General features: G+C 38.3%; 1 protein-coding gene across 5 annotated transcripts in view; it reads left to right on the top strand.

The window, feature by feature from the left end:
* FMN1 (formin 1) overlaps window positions 1-18,754 on the top strand; it is a 428,550-nt gene that overhangs the window by 175,297 nt on the left and 234,499 nt on the right. For all 5 annotated transcript variants that reach the window (XM_019435304.2, XM_019435301.2, XM_019435302.2 and 2 more), the window contains one exon: window positions 8,653-8,714. In XM_019435304.2, coding sequence (XP_019290849.2) covers window positions 8,653-8,714 — 62 coding nt within the window. The remainder of the gene's footprint in view (window positions 1-8,652; window positions 8,715-18,754) is intronic.

The following is an 18,754-nucleotide window of genomic DNA, read 5'->3' as shown; positions in this document are numbered from 1 at the left end:
AACAGCTCAATTGTGGAGTATTAAAGAATATACATACCTTGATTGCTCCCTACCTCATTTTCCTCTTCCCTAATCCCCTTTCTGTCTCAATTGGTTAGTGAGACTCCGCCCCAGTCTCTACAACAGTATGAGTCTCCACATAGTAAATTTGGCTGGAAAATTAGCATATTTATCAGCTATTACTGCCATAATGCTGTATAACAAATCATGCTAAACTCTAGTAGTTTTTAGTAACAACTTTAGTAATGTATTCGCATGGATGTAAAGATCATCTGTGGTTCAACTGAGCCTGAGCAGAAAATGGAGGTGCAAGTGGATGAATATTTGCTGAGCGGTGTCCCAACCTTTGACGCCTACATGTAAAATAAATGAATGAAATCAATCCTTTAAAAGAACAAAAGCTCACTGTGTTAATACTTAAGTGTAAGTGGAAAGCAAGCTTCTAAGACATTTCAGAGAGGTGCACCTGGATGTGCACTGTTCATTTTCTTGTACCCACTGCCTAGTTCAGTGCCTGGCTTGTGGAGATACTGAAGCGCACGAACTAAGCTACCAGGCTTAGTGAGAAGCTGGTGGGCTTGGAGAGTTGGGTTATTTTTCCCATCTTTTCATACTGCCGTTTTTATGTATTTGCGGGAGAAAATCCTAAATGCTCTTAACCAAGGAGAGCTATTGAAAGTTACAATTCCCAAACTCATGAGATTTCTCCCAGCTATTGTCCAATCATGTATTTTTCTGATAATGGAAACTAGTCCTCTCCTTTTTATACATATATAGAACAATATAATAGCTAGATTCATTGACTATTGGGATAATTTCTACATGGCCCCATCCTTTTTGAAGAGGTAGGATGGATGTCTATCCAAAATTTGATTCAGATCCATTCAAGACGGATGATTCTACACATACATACACCATGCACAAAAGAGGGCATGAAAAACTTTATTGACTAAAATAATGAGACTTCTGGGGGAGAGCAAGGCAGGCCTCTGAAGTTGGCTGGAAAATGCCTTGAGAGAGGAAAAGAAGGAGACTGGCTTGGGGTTTCACACTGTTTAAGGGGATAGGGTTGGGCTGAGGATCCCCACTTGTGGGCAGTGGTTTGTGTGGTTCTAATTTACTTAGTGTCAAAGAGTTTGTATTTAGACTGTCCAGATGTGGGGAAGAGGGGAATAGGGAGAGTTAGTATCAGCAGTCCAACATCAAAAAATATAGTTGGGCTCCTTATTATATACTTACGCTGTGATTGTTCAAAGCCCACTGATAAAGAAGTGTTGTGTTGACATTTCAGGTGATGTATCTGCTGGCAGCTGTTGACTTTGATTATACCCAACTTTTGCTCTGGGCTTAACTGACTTTGAATCTTCCTCTGTTGTTTTTTATGGATACCAAGGCAGCTATCCCTTTCCCCAACTGCATAATTACTAAATGGTTTATAGGTACCTGGAGAGGAAACAAATCTAGAGGACCTACTGTGTACCAAGACGAGGCAGTACACTTTGCCCTCATAAGCACATTAAATATGAGAGCTCAAATTTGATTTTATTCTTAAATATTCATGTAAATGGTCTGTGCTTTTGCCATCTATGACCAGCACCAGTTAGAGATGGTTGGGCAGAGTTTCCCCATTTGTTTGTGGATAACTTTGAATGTGTATTCATCTGTCAGTAATTACTATGTTTTCCCAAATGACATCCTTGATGTACCAGCTCCATGATTTGGAGCGTACATTTATACCATTCTTACTATTTTAAAAATTTAAACTTTTTTGTGTTGTGTGGGGCTTTTAGCGTGAGTAAAAGTAACTTTAACTTCAAAAGCAGTAGCTCTCAAACTTTAGAATGCATCCCAATCACTTAGGAGCCTTATTAAAACATCCTCTGCATTTCTTACTGAGTCTGGGTTGGTCCTGAGAATTAACCTTTCTAAGAAATTCCAGGTGATGTTTAGTTCCAGGGACTAAATTTTGATCAACCTAATCTTATATCGAAAATATTCATGAAATCATGGGTTTTATGTGCTACATTGATTTTTTTTCTAACATATGTTAAAATATTCAACTGTTAAAGTCTAGCTGTCTATTACCAAAAGAAATGACCTCACTGGTATGCATGTAAAGCTTTGAAAACACTGACTAAATATTCTCCAAGTATAATTCTTAGGAAGAATCCTTTGCCTTTAAGATTGAAGGTGTGTGCTTAAACTTGCATGTAGCAATGTGACGCAGTGGGTAAAGCCACTGAAAGGCAAAGGCAGTGTAAATTAGAATCCGTGAACAGGAAGAGAGTCATGGTTCTCACCCATGAGGGAGATCAGGAATTCTCTAATTCCCCAACTCTGTCCATAACCCAGTTCTTCCAGTGTGCGTGCGTGTGTGTGTGTGTGTGTGTGTGTGTGTGGGTAGGTAGGAAGGGCCTTGGATACGCATGACAGAATATAAATGAAAACCAGATATAATCATAAACTGACAGCTGCAGTTCTGGAAGTCCCCATAGAGAAAATAGATGAATCATAATCACATCACTTGATGGGACTAGCCATTGTAACTCACACTGTTCATGTTAACCCCAGCTTTTCAAACCTGCCTGGGATTAATAATATCTCAGGCCCCTTTTAAAGATTTATCGAGTTTACTAGTGATTCTTCTGATCAGATGAAGCCAGCAACCTTTAATTTAATTACCTAGGAACTTTGAGTTTTGGTTACTCTTGAAGCTTACCCAACCATTAAAACAACAGCAGCAAATAAACAACAAACTGTGCAGGGTAAATGTCACAGGCTCTTTGGGACTGAATGAACTTGTTGGCACTTAACAAGCGTGCATTTTGGGAAAAGGTCAACCTTTGTACCTCAGTTTCTGCAAAACGGGTCTTGATATGGCAGAATCTGCCTTGTAAGTGTGATATGAAGGTGAAATACATTAATCTGTGTAGAGTGCTTAGAACACTTCCTAAGAAATAGCATTCTGTTAACTGTATCCGTATATAATTAAGAGAAAGAAACTCATCAGTATGAACTGTAGCGCTGTTCACTAATGCCTCCCCTGTTAGCGAGATCATCTTTAGTTCTGTTACTGGTCAAATGGAAGGCGCAGCATTCTAATGATACCTGGCAGAAAGGCTGTTTTGTTGTGAGCTGATAAAAAAAAAAAAAAAAAAAAGGTTTGTGCTACAAAAGGGATCCATACTAATTAAGTATGGATCTAGACTAGAAAGTATTTATTTTTATGGAGGGAAATTTTTTAATGTTTATTTTATTTTTGAGAGAGAGAGAGTGAGAGCAAGCAAGAGAGAGAGAGAGAGAGAGGGCAAGCATATAAGCAGGGGAGGGGCAAAGAGAGGGGGAGACACAGAATCCAAAGCAGTTTCCAGGCTCTGAGCTGTCAGCACAGAGCCCAATGTGGGGCTCAAAATCACGAACTGTGATATCATGACCTGAGCTAAACCAACTAAGCCACCCAGGCTCCCCTATGGAGGGAAATTCTTATATATTTTTCCCCAAATGTTGAGTCCTGCCAGTCAGGATCCTTTTGCCTATTTCTGTCTTTTCATATAATGTATTATTTTCTTAAAATAAATAATTTTTTTTTAAAAGAATGCAGGGGCGCCTGGGTGGCCCAGTCGGTTGAGCGTCCGACTTCAGCTCAGGTCGCGATCTCACGGTTCGTGAGTTCGAGCCCCGCGTCAGGCTCTGGGCTGATGGCTCAGAGCCTGGAGCCTGCTTCCGATTCTGTGTCTCCCTCTCTCTCTGCCCCTCCCCCATTCATGCTCTGTCTCTCTCTGTCTCAAAAATAAATAAACATTAAAAAAAATAAAAATAAAAATAAAAGAATGCATTACATGTATTACTCAAAAGCTTCTTTTTTTAGGCTAGATTAATTGAATTTTTGTTAATTTCCTTTGGGGCTAATGTAGCTTCAAAGTGGTCTGCTTTTTTCAAGCCCTGATAGTCAAAATCTTAATTTCTCCTTTTCACACACTATTACCAGAGCTATAGAATAAAGGTGAAATTCTCTTTTTAACAAAAACATCCTTAAGTCTTGATTTGAGACCTCTGCCCCACCATCCTTACCTGCAAGAGACGGGAGCTCTACTCTTGTATTTGTAAACTCAAAAAATGTGGAGGGAGGGGTCTGCCACTAACAAGACATATTTGAAAACCACCAACCTAGCTTAGACTCATTGTTCTGTAACCTTTATATTCTCTTAGCATTCTCTTGTGAACTCTTGACTCAAGCCTTCCACCAGTGAAGACGTTATCTTCTTCCTTCTATATCTCGCCCAGAGATCCTATTTTAGCATCCTTGTCAGTGATGGGGAGGTGTTCTTTGCCATTTGTAACACTGGGACCATTGGCAAAAATATTTAAAGAAGAGATGAATCATGGTTTACTGGCTGTTAGCTTTGCAATGGTCTCCTTCACCCATCTGTAAATTAGTCACAACTATATCTGTCACACCCTTACAGGTACAATTTACACAAAATGAATCATTTCAAAATATATTCTGTGTAGTTTCTATTTAGAATGTAGATGTTATTTCCAAGGGGCATTGGTTTTGCAAGAAGGTTGGTTTAGCTAAAATTCCTTTGCGTGCTTTGTAGAGGCTTGGGATTGATTTTATTGTTATTATTATTATTATTATTATTATTATTACTCTTTTTTTCTTACATTGTAATGTTAGGTGTACATAAAAAAATGATACAAAAAACATAGAGGTTAAAGAATAATTTTCCATTGAACACTCATGTGATGCCACCTTGCTCATTCATACCCCCACTCAGTTCCTCTTTTCCAGGATCCCACCATTATCCTGACTTGTGTTACTATTATTTGTTTTCCTTTTATAGTTTTTTTCATTTATGCGTAGCCAGGATAAGGATTGTTGGGTAGGAAGGTATGAGTAGCTTCAATTTTATTAGAAAATGCCAACTATTTTTTGTAATGATCATACCAGTGTGCACTCCTTCAAATTGTGTGAACATTCCGTTGTTCCACACCTCCACCAACACTCAGTTTTGTCAGACTTTGACTATTCCTGACTACTAATGAAAATGAGCACTTTATAATATATAGTTACTTGTGTGTTGTCTTTATAGAGTGCCTATTGACATTTTTTGTCCAGTTTTCATTTTCTATAGTTGTGTAGGATACACGCACCCACACACCCCCACGCTCCCCACACACTATATCTTTGATTACTTGTTTCAAGTGTCTTTTCCCTCCCTTTTTGCTGTATTTTGATGAAAAGAAGTTCTTAATTTTAATGTAGTCCATCTTATCAGTTTTCTTTCCTTTATATTTAATGCTTTTTGAATCTTAACATTTTTCCTAACTAATTATAAAACTATTATGCTATATTGTCTCATTAAACATTTGTAATTTTTCTTTTTACAATTTAGCTTTTAATCAGCTTAAAATAGGTCATTACCTAGTATAAAGTTGGGATCCAGTTTTTAGTTTTCCATATGTCTATCCATGTTTCCCAACCAATAATTATTAAAAAAACAAAACAAAAAACAAAAAACTCTTAGTGTAAACAAAGATCTTCCATGATATTTCTGTCCTATCAAGTGACCATGAATTCATGGTGTCTTTTTGGGCCCTTTATTCTACTTTAATTATGTTGTGATAATTTAAAATATTTCCTATTAGATTGTAAGGCAAGCTGTCTTTATATTTTCAAGTTTCTTGGCTCTTACTGCCTTTTTGCACATCTGTGTTTCAATATAAATTTTAGAATTAACTCCTTAAGTTAAAAACCCAAAACCCCTAGAAATGTTTAACAGGATTGTACTGAATCAACATCTTTACAATATTGAGTCTTATCAAAAACATGGCTTGCTCACTCTGTATTTCTTGGTAATACATTTCAACATGGTGTTTCTATTTTCTCATGAGGCCTTACATATTAGGTTTTTCTAAGTACTTGGTATTTTTAGGGGTACTGTGAATGTTTTCTTTTTGAAACTGTTGATGGTATCAGGATTTTTGTATGCTGATTTTATATCCAGCAACTTTACTAAACTCCTGTATTAATTCCAATATGTTATCTGCAGGCAACCATTCAGATTTTTCTAAATACATGATCATAGTAAATAATAGTTTTATTTTTTCCTTTTTATATATAAACGTGTGTGCATGCGCATGCGTGTGTGTATGCATATTTTCTTTTTTCTTGTCCTGAATCTGCTAATACCCTTAGGAAAATAACGAATAGAAATAATAGTAACAGAGGCACCTGGGTGGCTCAGTTAAGCATCCAATTCTTGATTTTAGCTCAGGTCATGATCTCACAGTTCATGAATTCAAACCTGGCAGCACAGAACCTGCATGAGATTCTCTGTCTCCCTCTGTCTCTCTCTTGCTCTCAAAAATAAATAAACAAATAAACTTAAAAAAAAAAAAACAATAGTAGTAATAGGTGTTCTTGTGTTATGCTGAATCTCCTAGGGAAAACATTTAAAAGTAAAATATTTGATACAGATTTTTTTTAATTAACATAGAATTAACTTTTTCTTTTTGGTGCATAGTTCCATGAGTTTTAACTTAGGCACAGATTCATGTAACCACCATGATAGTCAGGATAGAGAAAAGTTAAATCACCCCCTGAATTCCTTTGTGTGCTGCCCCTTTGTAGTCAAATACCACCCCCCTTCCCCATCTCTACCCTGTGGCCACTGCTGCTGTGATCTGTTTTTATCCCTATAGCTTTGTCTTTTCCAGAATGTCATATAAATGGAATTAAACAATAATAAGCCTTCTGGGGCTTTGTCACTCTGTACAATGTCTTTGAGATCGATTTATGTTGATGTATATATCAATAGTAATTCCTTATTACTGCTGAGTAGTATTCTACTCTATAGATAAACCATAATTTGTTTATCCATTCATCCTTGAATTATGTATGTTTTTTAGCTCTGCAACTTACTCATCTTTCTTGAACAAGAAAGCTGCTTAACTTCTCTGTGCATCAATTTCTTCATCATTTATGGGGATAACATACCTACATCATAAGGTTATTGGGGGGAGAAAAAATGAGTCAATATGTATGAAGTTCTTAGATAATGCCTGATACGTAGTGAGCGCTCAATAAATGGAATCCATTAATATGGTTTTTATATTGGTTCCATATGGTTTATATGGTTATTATATTGTCTCCAATATTAGTAAAGATTTTGAGGTAGAAGAAAACTGGACAAGTTCAAGGAATAGCAAGAAAGCCAGGGTGCCTGGCAAAGACAGGGGGAGGTATATAGAAGCCAGGTCATGAAGGGCATTATGGGCTACAGTAAGGAGTTGGAATTTCACTCTAAGCCCATTGGAAAGCCTGCGATGAGACATGGTCTGGTTCATGCCTTTACTAGATCATTCAGGCTGCTGTGAGGAGAATGGGGTAAGGTGGTGGTAGTGAGAGCAGGCAACCTTTTTCAGGGTATTGCAGAGGTCCAGGGGAAAGATTGTGGTGGATACTGGTAGCTGGTGAGTGTGGGGATGGTGCAAAGTGGTTTGATTCAAGGGATGGCTTTGATGTAAAATTCCCAGAACTTGCTGATGGAGTCACAGCTCAGTGTAACACATATCCCATAAGAGCATTGGGGTGGCCATTTATAGTAACAGCAACACTCCTCTCCTGTTGTGGCTTTACCAGAGATTTCTCTCATCCATTTTTGAATTCACACCTAAGTTTTCATGCCTGATTTCTGAAATCCACTTGAAGAAAAGAAAAGTCCACTGCTTTTTTTTTCCATATATTTTTAATGACTTCTGACTGCTTCTTTAGTACTTACACTCACAACTCCAAAGACATTGTTAAGAAAACAACTTATCCCATGAAAATATTTCCTCATAGCATTTGCTTTGTGGTCCTCTACAGTCTGTATAACTCTGTGACCCCACATTCGTAGTCATTCTCCTGGAAATAAAGCTGTCCGAGCTGCTTCATGTTTAGCCAACGGGATGGTAGTTTTAGTCGTTGGCTGGAGTTCTGTGTACACTTGGGATTTCTTGTTGGAATAAACATTATTAGACTCAGGCTAAAATTGGACCAGAAATTTATTTTTGTCTTCCTTTCAACCTCAACTCACCCTAGATTTTCTCATCCAAATGACAAATGGTCATGACTTTCCAAAGTGATCTAAAGATTAAAATCAGCCCTGGGTGCTTGCTTAGCCTAGCATTGAAATGGAGATTTTTTTTTAAACAGTTAAAAATAGAGTTCTCTGATCTCACATAGAAAGTTTTATTTCCTGTGTGTCTGCTCTTAACACGTCTGTATTTGTTCTATGTACTGCCTTAACTTCCAACTCCTCCTTAAAGACAAGCACCTAATCCAGTCTTTATCTGGAACATGCTTCATGCTTTTTTTTTTTTTTTTTTTTTTTTTTTTTTTTTTTTAACCCTATCCTTTCTGCTTCATTTGGGGCTTCTCGTAATTCAAGGTTTGCCACATGGAAGGAAATTTCCTTTCTCTCCTGAGCTACTTGTCTTATCTTGCCCCAATTTTCAACATCTCTCATCAGGTTAATGTCAAACTGTGGCATTTATTTACTCAGTTTACTTGCAGGAGGGACTCTGGAGTCTTGGAGATGCTCACTTGAATTTTGTGCATAATTGTGTGCTTCTTTGTAATTGGCTTCTTTTGTGATCTTACAGAATACCAAGCTGCTATTTTACACTTGAAGAGGGAACACAAAGAAGAAATTGAAAACCTACAGGTATATCTCTTTGATTCTACTGAACTGGTTATGTGAGACTGATACTTAGTTTTCTCGTGTACTGAAGTAAATATTCCCCTTTTTGTTGCCTTATTTACCTAGACAGCATCTACAGCTGGCACCTGACAATGGGCACTGCGTTTATCCTGGGGAGGGAAGACTTGAACTCCATTTTTAATATAATTGAATTCCCATTTTTAAGAAATGCCACAAGTGTGTTTGATTGGGAAAAATGTTATACTTGGAGAAAATATTGGTTGTATTTGTAAAACAAGAAACAAGATAGAGTATTTGGACTTTTACTGTTCATAAGAGGTCTTTAAAAACATATTTTTTCCTAGGCACACTCAAGACTCTTGTTTGGCTTACTCCCATTCATGTATTTGTATCCGTCCATCTCAGGACATCCCTGCAATACGATGTCATGCAGATCAAGGCACTTAGGGAAGTGACCCTAGTAGGATACAGGGTGTGTTGAGTCATCCATTTTCTATCCCCAAGGAGGGCTTGGAAAGTGCTGACTTGATCCTACTTTGTGGAGCCCAGAAAGACTGAGGGATTTACTTCCTCCCACTATGTAATTGTCATTTCCTTATGTTTGGTCCTTGCTTGCGGTGCCTATAACAGGAAGTGGTAGAGTTTTAATCAAATAACTAAATATTGAATCAGGCACTGATTCTAGTTTACTGATGGCTGGGTTGACCCGTACCTTAGAGAACAATAGCCAAATTTAAATAAAACTTGGTGTTTATTCAGTGCTCATTACTCGCCAATTTAATGAATTTGTGGATCAAATATTCTTCTTTCCAATAAGTGATAATGTGCTTTTTAAAATAACTGAGGCTGTGTGTTGGATTATATGTAAAGCCATTGCAAACAGCAAAAAAAAACATTATTAAATAGGTCAGATGGTGTATAAAGTCAGCTCGTTTTAAGTAGTTTGGAAGAGGAGATGAATCCATTTCACAAAGAAAGAAAGAAAGAAACAAACAAAAAAATGGAAAAGTACCTCTGTCTCCTAGGGGGAAATGGAGGCCCTTAGCTCCTTTGTTGCAAAGTGCTCTACAGAGACCTCTCTTTCTTCTTCTTTGTTCTGGTGTGCAAAAGATTCTCAGCTGTCTCAGAAGAAGTGAAATGGGGATTAATTTAAGAAACAGATTGCTAAAGAGGGTAGGCACAGAAGTGACTCTGTGAGCAGAAGTTTTGTGAAACAGCTCAGTTTTAAGTTAACACTGGCTTCCCCAGGTTGTAGGGCTTTGATAGCTAAATAATATTTACAGTAACAGCAGGCTCTTACTGTTTTTGAGTTCCTACTTTGTGCTAGGCATTGTTCTAAGTATATTACATGTATTATCTTGTGTTATTTCCACAAAAGTCCTATGATTTACATCTCAAACTAAGACAAGTTTGGAGGGATGCCTGAGTGGCTCAGTCTGCTGAGCATCCAACTCTTGGTTTTGGTTCAGGTCATGATCTCACAGCTTCCTGGGTTCAAGCCCCACATTGGGCTCTGTGCTGGCAGCATGGAAATTCTCTCTCTCTCTCTCTCTCTCTCTCCCCCTCCCCCACTCATGCTGTCTCTGTCTGTCTCTCTCTGTCAAAATAAATAAATTTAAAAAAATAAATAAATAGTTGGACAAGCAAAAGAGAAGAGTAAATGGAAGGGGAAAAGTATTTTGGGATCATGTTTTCCAGTTAAAATAAAGGTTAAATCAGGATATGATCGACAACAGTAAAATTTAAAAAAGTGTTCCTAATTATGCCGTAAGTTTTCTTTATCTGTGAAAGGATTATCTGTTCTTTGCTTGGTATCGTAAACTTAAATTCTTTTGTCCAGTATTTGTGATTCATACAAAATTGCTGAAACCCTGTGGCCATGGCACACTACTGCCCTGGGTGGGGGGGGGGGGGGGGGGGGAGGGGGGCGGCAGGGGCAGTGTCCCCGATCTATACACTTACCTGTGGTTTGGAACTATTCCATCCATCATAGACTGACAACCTTCAATAGGAAACTGACAACTCTTATCCCTGATCTGACCTAGAGAAGTGTTTGGGGGCAAACACAGCATTTTAAAGATTGAATTAGGAATGCACATTTTAAAATATGGAGGGGTTTCCAGCTGTCTCTTAAAAAAACTAGAAAATCTGGCAGCAGCGGCTTACTTTTTTTCTTGCATGACTTAAACAGGCTGCAGTCGAATAAGCAGGTGCCTACTTCAACTGTGATACATGTTCTCCAGTTTGCCACTGTCCCCACTCTGGGCCATTTCATCTGCCTGTCCCCTCATCACTTTAATTAACCCCCCCATTCTCTGGGAGCTGAAATCACTAGATTGGCAGCAACACCACATAGAACAGATGCGGTTGATAAAAGAGACTATAACCCAGCCTGGCTGTGCTTGTGTGTGCTCACTGAACACCATCTCTACTTGCTTTGTTCCACAAAGAAATGGTCACACCTGTTGTCATAGGACTAGTAGAAGATAGTGGGTGACCGAGCTGTTACTTTGATGTTCATTTCCTTATATGTCATTTCCATCCACAGCCCGCATTGTCCGTTAGGTTTCCTTTCTCCATTTACTGGTCATGGAGAAGTCACAGGTGTTTCAGGACTTCTTCAGCATGCCTTTCTAGAATAAGAAGGATTTCATGCTTAACATATACAGGAAAAGTGATTCATTGTGTCACTCCCTACAAGAATTGATGTGTATCACCTTCAGATTTTTTAGTTTTTCACAGACTTTATTAAAATTTTTTTTTTAACATTTATTTATTTTTTTTGAGACAGAGACAGAGCATGAACAGGGGAGGGGCAGAGAGAGAGGGAGACACAGAATCGGAAGTAGACTCCAGGCTCTGAGCCATCAGCCCAGAGCCTGACACGGGGCTCCAACTCACGGACCTCGAGATAGTGGCCTGAGCTAAAGTCGGACCCTCAACTGACTGAGCCACCCAGGCGCCCCAGTTTTTCACAGACTTTAAAGAAATGGCATGATTTGATAAACAGAGAACCTAAAATCAGCTGTCTGGTTTTTTTTTTTTTTTTTTTTTTTTGAGAATAGATTGGTAGAGAAGTCACTTAATTATTCAGTTTTCCCACCCACAAAATGGAAACCTTATCACCTAAAATAACTTGACTAGAGGTTGACCTTTCTAGTCTAGAGTCCCAAGGCTAGTAAGAGGGAGGGAGTCTGGAGTCTGTAATCTCATCACACTCTGCAGTGGAATGCTGCACTGCAGAAAGGGCTCAGGGCTTAGTCCTAGAACTGGCTTGTCAAAATGTGTAGGGACTACATGCACATACCCCTTACATTCAACAGCAAAGACTTACAGATTATTTGAATAAAATCCGTTCCCGGCACCTAAGTTTTACACACCTTCCACGGAAACTGAGAGCACTTAGCTGACTCAGAGCTCCAGTAGGAGAGTAGTGGCAGAATCAAACATTTTTTTTCTGACTTTGCTATTTTGTGTCATTTATAATGTAACCACAGCAAATTCTTCAATTTTGTCCAAGTGTGCCCACCATTTAGCAAACTGTACTTTGAGAGCTTATGATCACTTCATGACTCCCAGCATCATCCAGTTCATTTTTCATTTTTGGATAGTTCTGTGTTCCTTCATTTTTGAAAAAACAGCACTTACTTCATAGGTTCTCACTTACCTGAGAAATTTTTGCCTGGGTAGCCACTGCACAAGTTCATGACTATTGGGTAGAAATCTAGCTCCAATCTGCTGTTTTAAGAAAGGCACATGATAAAACTAATTCTCCCATGGTACAAATAAAGAATTCTTTGAGATTCCTAGGATCAAGATTTTTTTGAATATGTTGACTCATGTTATCTTATCTCAATGTATAATCCACTTCCTTAAGTTCAAGTTAAATTCTTTGAATGGTTTTATTACCCTTTTTATACATCAAAGTCCTGTTTGTTAATTTGCTGATTGTAGGCATCTTGGAAAGAGCAATGATTTTTTTTTCCCCTCTGTTTTTGAAAGTACCTAGCAAAGTGTTTGGCACATACATGATGCTCAAACAGTTGTTCTTTTTTGAAAAAAAAATTTTTTTTCACATTTATTCATTTTTTTTTAAATTTTTTTTTTTAACGTTTATTTATTTTTGAGACAGAGAGAGACGGAGCATGAACGGGGGAGGGGCAGAGAGAGAGGGAGACACAGAATTAGAAGCAGGCTCCAGGCTCTGAGCCATCAGCCCAGAACCCGACGCGGGGCTCGAACTCATGGACCGTGAGATCGTGACCTGAGCCGAAGTCGGACGCTTAACCGACTGAGCCACCCAGGCGCCCCTCACATTTATTCATTTTTGAGAGACAGAGTGTGAGTTGGGGAGGGACAGAGAGAGAGAGGGAGACACAGAATCCGAAGCAGGCTCCAGGCTCTGAGCTGTCAGCACAGAGCACAATGCGGGGCCCGAACCCACAGACTGTGAGATCATGACCTGAGCTGAAGTCTGACGCTTAACCGACTGAGCCACCCAGGTGCCCCTACAAACATTTCTTCTATAATGACCTATGACTGAAAAATCATAGTAGGGATTTGATTAAATTTAGGTACTATGTGCCAACCTTTGTTTTTGGCATTTAACATTAGTGGTATGAAGAATAAATGTAGAAATATAAGCTAAGTAATAGATTTGTCACCATTTTACAGATAAAACATGAGGCTCCCAGAGACTGTGACTTGTCAGAAGTCCTAGACTAGTAAGTAGGGGAACTTGAATTTGAATCTACCTACACCTGTCTGGCTTTGAAGCTGTTACCCTTTATACTATTCAGTGCAGCATTAATGGAAAGAACATTGGATCCAGAATCAGAAGGTCTGGATTTGTGGTCTTAGGTCTGGGTGATGAACATTGTCAACTTCTGGCAATGCTTTCAGCCCATTTTCCTAATTTCTAAAATGAGAGACTAGGCCATATAATCTCTGATAGTGTCTTTGGATTTTATTATTGACCCCACCATACTTAAAAAAAAAAAAAAAAAAAAGTTGGGTTTATCCATCATATTGTCCATTCAGCCTTGGGGTTCTCCAATTCACAATCTTCACAATCTCTAAATCCCTATTAGTGACACACACATCCTTTATTTCTTTTCGTTTCTTTTGGAGGTCCCCCTTTCTAACATGCTTGCCTCTGTGGAGCAGTGTGTTCATGTTTCAGTAATACTCTGTATGCTAGCTTTCTAGTGCTTTTTCAGATGCATGACTCTGTGAGGGATGCAGCTTCTAGAATGGTAAATGAGCCGTCTGTAGGAGGGCCAGCTCTTCTTTATGACAGGAGTGAAGTGGGAACGTGGCATGGCCATGGCTTCCTTGGCTCTCTGCTTCTTCAGTTTTGAAAGTTGGAAGGGGATGTGTGGGGGGGCTGCAGAGAGGGGGAAAATGCATGCCCTCTGTCTGGCTTTTCAGGAGCTTGGGATAATTTAAGAATGTTGTTTTTGATCATCACTTAAGCAATTTGGAAGTAGGTGCCATGGAAATGACAGGTTGTTTTATCTCTTTTTAACTAATGTTCTTTGTGTTGTAGGATAGAAGAAAGAACTAGCCAACATTGACCTTTTCTTTACGGGAACCCTTCTCATTTATCCCATTCATCACATGCGTAGTCCATAACTGAGGGGAAGCTTGACTGAGCGATGGCCTCTGGCAGGCCCCTGCTCATTGTGCAATGCAGTCACATTTCTAATATGGTCACTCCCGCTGTGAAATGATCCAGGGACAGATGCCAAATGAGACATTAACTTACATTGTACCTTGTTGTCCCCAAGAGAACCAAATGGTATGTTGGCCTCCATTAAACAAAACTTGTAGACTTCCTTTTCTGTCTCCAACCCACCCACAGGCCCGTTCCTAATAGTTTACACATGCTGTTGACACAAAGTTGATTACAAACTACACTTGAGCTGATACAGCTAAACTTATAAAGATACATAAATCCTGTGCCTTTTCCATTTGTTATGTTCTTTGTTATCAACATGATACATTTAAGTGTGTTAGTTCCTGGAGAATACTGTGAGGGGAAGGGAGTGATTTGTAGAGGGATAAACAAAAGCTTCACAATTATGAAATACGATGATTTTATTGAGCCCTCGTGGTATTCCCCTAAGTGCTGATATTAGTATAATTCATTACTGAGATGTCAAATAAGAAAACAGAATTTAAAATGTTGAGAAATATTTTAATTCACTGTTTCATTGTGGGTATATAATACACTGTTAGGCGTTTAGTAGATCTGCTGGTTTACCGGTGTTAAGATGCTTCCCGGGCCTTTGGCTACCTGGAAGCCCACAGGTATATTTGGAGTTTAGTTTTGATGGAAAACACAAAGCAATTAATTCCCTGGCCGACTTAGCGGCCCAGGAGCCCTTTGTCTCAGGCTTCAGGATGCTGTATTGCCTGACATAATTCAGTTATTCCATCAAGTCATGCTCACTGAGAGAGGGACACTGGGTGCAGAATGAAGAATGTGTGCATTACTCATTTGTACCATTGAGACTGATGCTGGTTTTGCACACCTCCTTCATGTACCATCAACTCCAGTCATCCCTCTGGATTCTTAAATGATGAACATGAGTCACTCATGGGGGCCAAGACAGTTTTTCTTTCTTTGGATACTTTATATATATAAATGTAAATGTAAATGTAAATATAAATATATACACACACACATACACACACACAGTGTTTTATTAGTTTCAGGTGTACAATATAGTGATCCAACAATTCCATACATCACCTTGCGCTCATCACAAGTGTACTCCTTAATCCTCATCGGCTATGTAACCCATCCCCCCACCCCCCTCCTCTGGTACCCATCAGTTCTCTGTAAATAAGAATCTGTTTCTTGATTTCTCTCCCTCTCTCCCTCTCTCTCTTTCCTCCCCCTCCCCCTCCCCCTCCTCCTCCCCCTCCCCCTCCTCCTCCATTTGCCTTTGCTTGTTTGTTGTGTCTCTTAAATTCCACATATGAGTAAATCATATGGTATTTGTTTTTCTCTAACTGACTTATTTCACTTGGCATAATACTCTGTAGCGCCAACATTGTCATTACAAATGGCAAGATCTTATGCTTTTTTTGTGGCTGAATATTATTCCATTGTGTAAATATACACCACATCTTCTTTATCTATTCATCATTCGATAGAGACTAGTTTGGCTATTGTCGATAATGCTGCTATAAACATGGAGGTACATGTATTCCTTGGGATTAGTGTTTTTTTTTTTATTTTTATTTTTTAACATTTATTTATTTTTGGGACAGAGAGAGACGGAGCATGAACGGGGGAGGGGCAGAGAGAGAGGGAGACACAGAATCGGAAGCAGGCTCCAGGCTCTGAGCCATCAGCCCAGAGCCCGACGCGGGGCTCGAACTCACGGACTGTGAGATCGTGACCTGAGCTGAAGTCAGACGCTTAACCGACTGAGCCACCCAGGCGCCCTGGGATTAGTGTTTTTGTACTCTTTAGGTAATTACCCAGTAGTGTGCCAGATTGTAGGGTAGTTCTACTTTTGACTTTTTGGGGAACCTCCATACTGTTCTCCAGAGTAGCTGCACCAGTTTGCATTCCCACCAATGGTGCAAGAGAATTCTCTTTTCTCCACATTCTTACCAATACCTACTGTTTCTTGTGTTGTTGATTTTAGCCATTCTGACAAATGTAAAGTACTATCTCATTATAGTTTTGATTTTCATTTTCCTGATGGTGAGTGATGATGAACATCTTTTCGTGTGTCTGATGCCCATCTGTATGTCTTTGGAAAAATGTCTATTCATGTCTTCTGCCCATTTTTAATTGGATTATTTGTTTTTTGGGTGTTGAGTTGTGTAAGTTCCTTATATGTTTTGGACACTAGCCCTTTATTGGATATATAATTTGCAAATATCTTCATTTCTGTAGGTTGCCTTTAGTTTTGGTGATTGTTTCCTTCCTCAGGAGAGACACCTTTCTTCTAGAAAGAAGTTGCTATGGCCGATGTCAGGGAAGTTACTGTGTTCTTTCCCAGGATTTTCATGATTTCAGGTCTCACATTTAGGTCTTTAATGCATTTTGAATTTGTTTTCTGTGTATGGTGTAAGAAAGTGGTCCAGTTTCTTTCTCTTGCATGTTGCTCTCCAGTTTTCCAGTATCATTTGTTGAGGAGACTATCTTTACCATTGGATATTCTTTCCTGCTTTGTCAAAGATTAATTGACCATATAGTTGTAAGTATTTTTCTGGATTTTCTATTCTGTTCTATTGACCTAGGTGTCCATTTTTGTGCCAGCACCATAATGTTTTGATTACTACAGTTTTGTAATATAACTTGAAGTCCAGAATTGTGATGCTTCCAGTTTTGCTTTTTTTTTTCCCCCCAAGATTGCGTTGGCTATTTGGAATCTTTTGTGGTTCCGTACACATTTTAGGATTATCTGTTCTATGCTCTCTGAAAAATGCTCTTGGTATTTTGATAGGTATTACGTTAAATGCATGGATTACTTTGGGTACTGTACCTATTTTAATTATATATTCTTCCAATATGTGAGCATGGGATTCTTTCCATTTCTTTGTGTCATCTTGAATTTCTTTTAGTTGTGTTTTATAGTTTTCGGAGTACAGATATTTTACGTCTTTGGTTAGTTTTATTCTTAGGTATTTTATTATTTTGGGTATAATTGTAAATGGAATTGTTTTCTTAATTTCTCTTTCTGCTGCTTCACTGTTGGCCATAGAAATGCAACAGATTTTTGTACATTGATTTTTCTATCCTGTGACTTTACTGAACTTGTTAATCATTTCTGGCAGTTTGTTAATTTGTTGGTGATCTTTGGTTTTTCACTATATAGTATCATGTCATCTGCAAGTGGTTGAAAGTTTTACTTCTTCTTTACTGATTTGGATGTATTTTTTTTCTTCTTGTTGTCTGATCGCTGTGGCTAGGACTTCCAGTACTATGCTACATAAAAGTAGTAAGAGTGGACATCCTTGTCTTGCTCCTGACCTTCAAGGGAAACATTTCTGTTTTTCTCCATTAAGGATGATGTTAGTTGGGGAGTTTTCATATGTGACCTTTATTATGTTGAGGAACGTTTCTTCTAAACCTACTTTGTTGAGGGTTTTTTTTTTTTTTTTTTTTTAATCAGGAACGGATGTTGTACTTTGTTAAATGCTTTTTCTACATCTATTGAAATGATCATATGATTCTTATCCTTTCTCTTATTAATGTGATGTATCACCTTGACTGATAAGTAAATATTGAACCACCTTGTATCCCAGGAAAAAATCCCACTGATTCTGGTGAATGCTTTTTTAAAAGTATTGTTGGATTTGGTTTACTAGTATTTTGTTGAGGATTTTTGCATCCGTTTTCACCAGAGATAGTGGTCTGTAGTTCTCTTTTTTAGTGGTGTCTTTATGTGGTTTTGGTATCAGGGTAATGCCTGTCTCATAGGATGAATTTGGAAGCTTTCCTTCCTTTTCTATTTTTGGAATAGTTTTAGAAGAATAGGTATTAATTAACTATTCTTTAAATGTTTGGTAGAGTTCGCCTGTGAAGCCATCTTGTCCTGAACTTTTGTTTTTTGGGAGGTATTATTAATTATTATTATTATTATTATTATTATTTATTCACTTGCTTTGCTGGTAATTGGTCTGTTCAAATTTTCTACTTCTTCTTGTTTTAATTCTGGTAGTGTATATGTTTCTAGGAATTTATCCATTTCTTCTGGGTTTTCCAATTTGTTGGCGTATAGTTTTCCATCACATTCTCTCATAATTGTTTGTATTTCTGTGGTGTTGGTTGTTATTTCTCCTCTCTCATTTGTGATTTTATTTTTTTTGAGTCCCTTTTTTCTTTTTCTTGATAGATCTGGCTAGAGATTTATCATTTATGTTCCTTATTTCAAAGAACTGGCTCCTGGTTTCATTGATCTGCTCTATTGTTTTTTTCAGTTTCTGTATCATTTATTTCTGTGCTAATCTTTATTATTTCCTCCCTTCTGCTGGTTTTAGGTTTTATCTGTTGTTGTTTTTCCAACTCCTTTAGG

The sequence above is a fragment of the Panthera pardus genome, unplaced genomic scaffold (assembly GCF_024362965.1).
Source record: "Panthera pardus isolate Hobbes unplaced genomic scaffold, ASM2436296v1 HiC_scaffold_24, whole genome shotgun sequence".
NCBI lineage: Eukaryota > Metazoa > Chordata > Mammalia > Carnivora > Felidae > Panthera > Panthera pardus.
The sequence above is the reverse complement of the archived record's forward strand: the minus strand, read 5'-3'. Positions and strand labels throughout refer to the sequence as shown.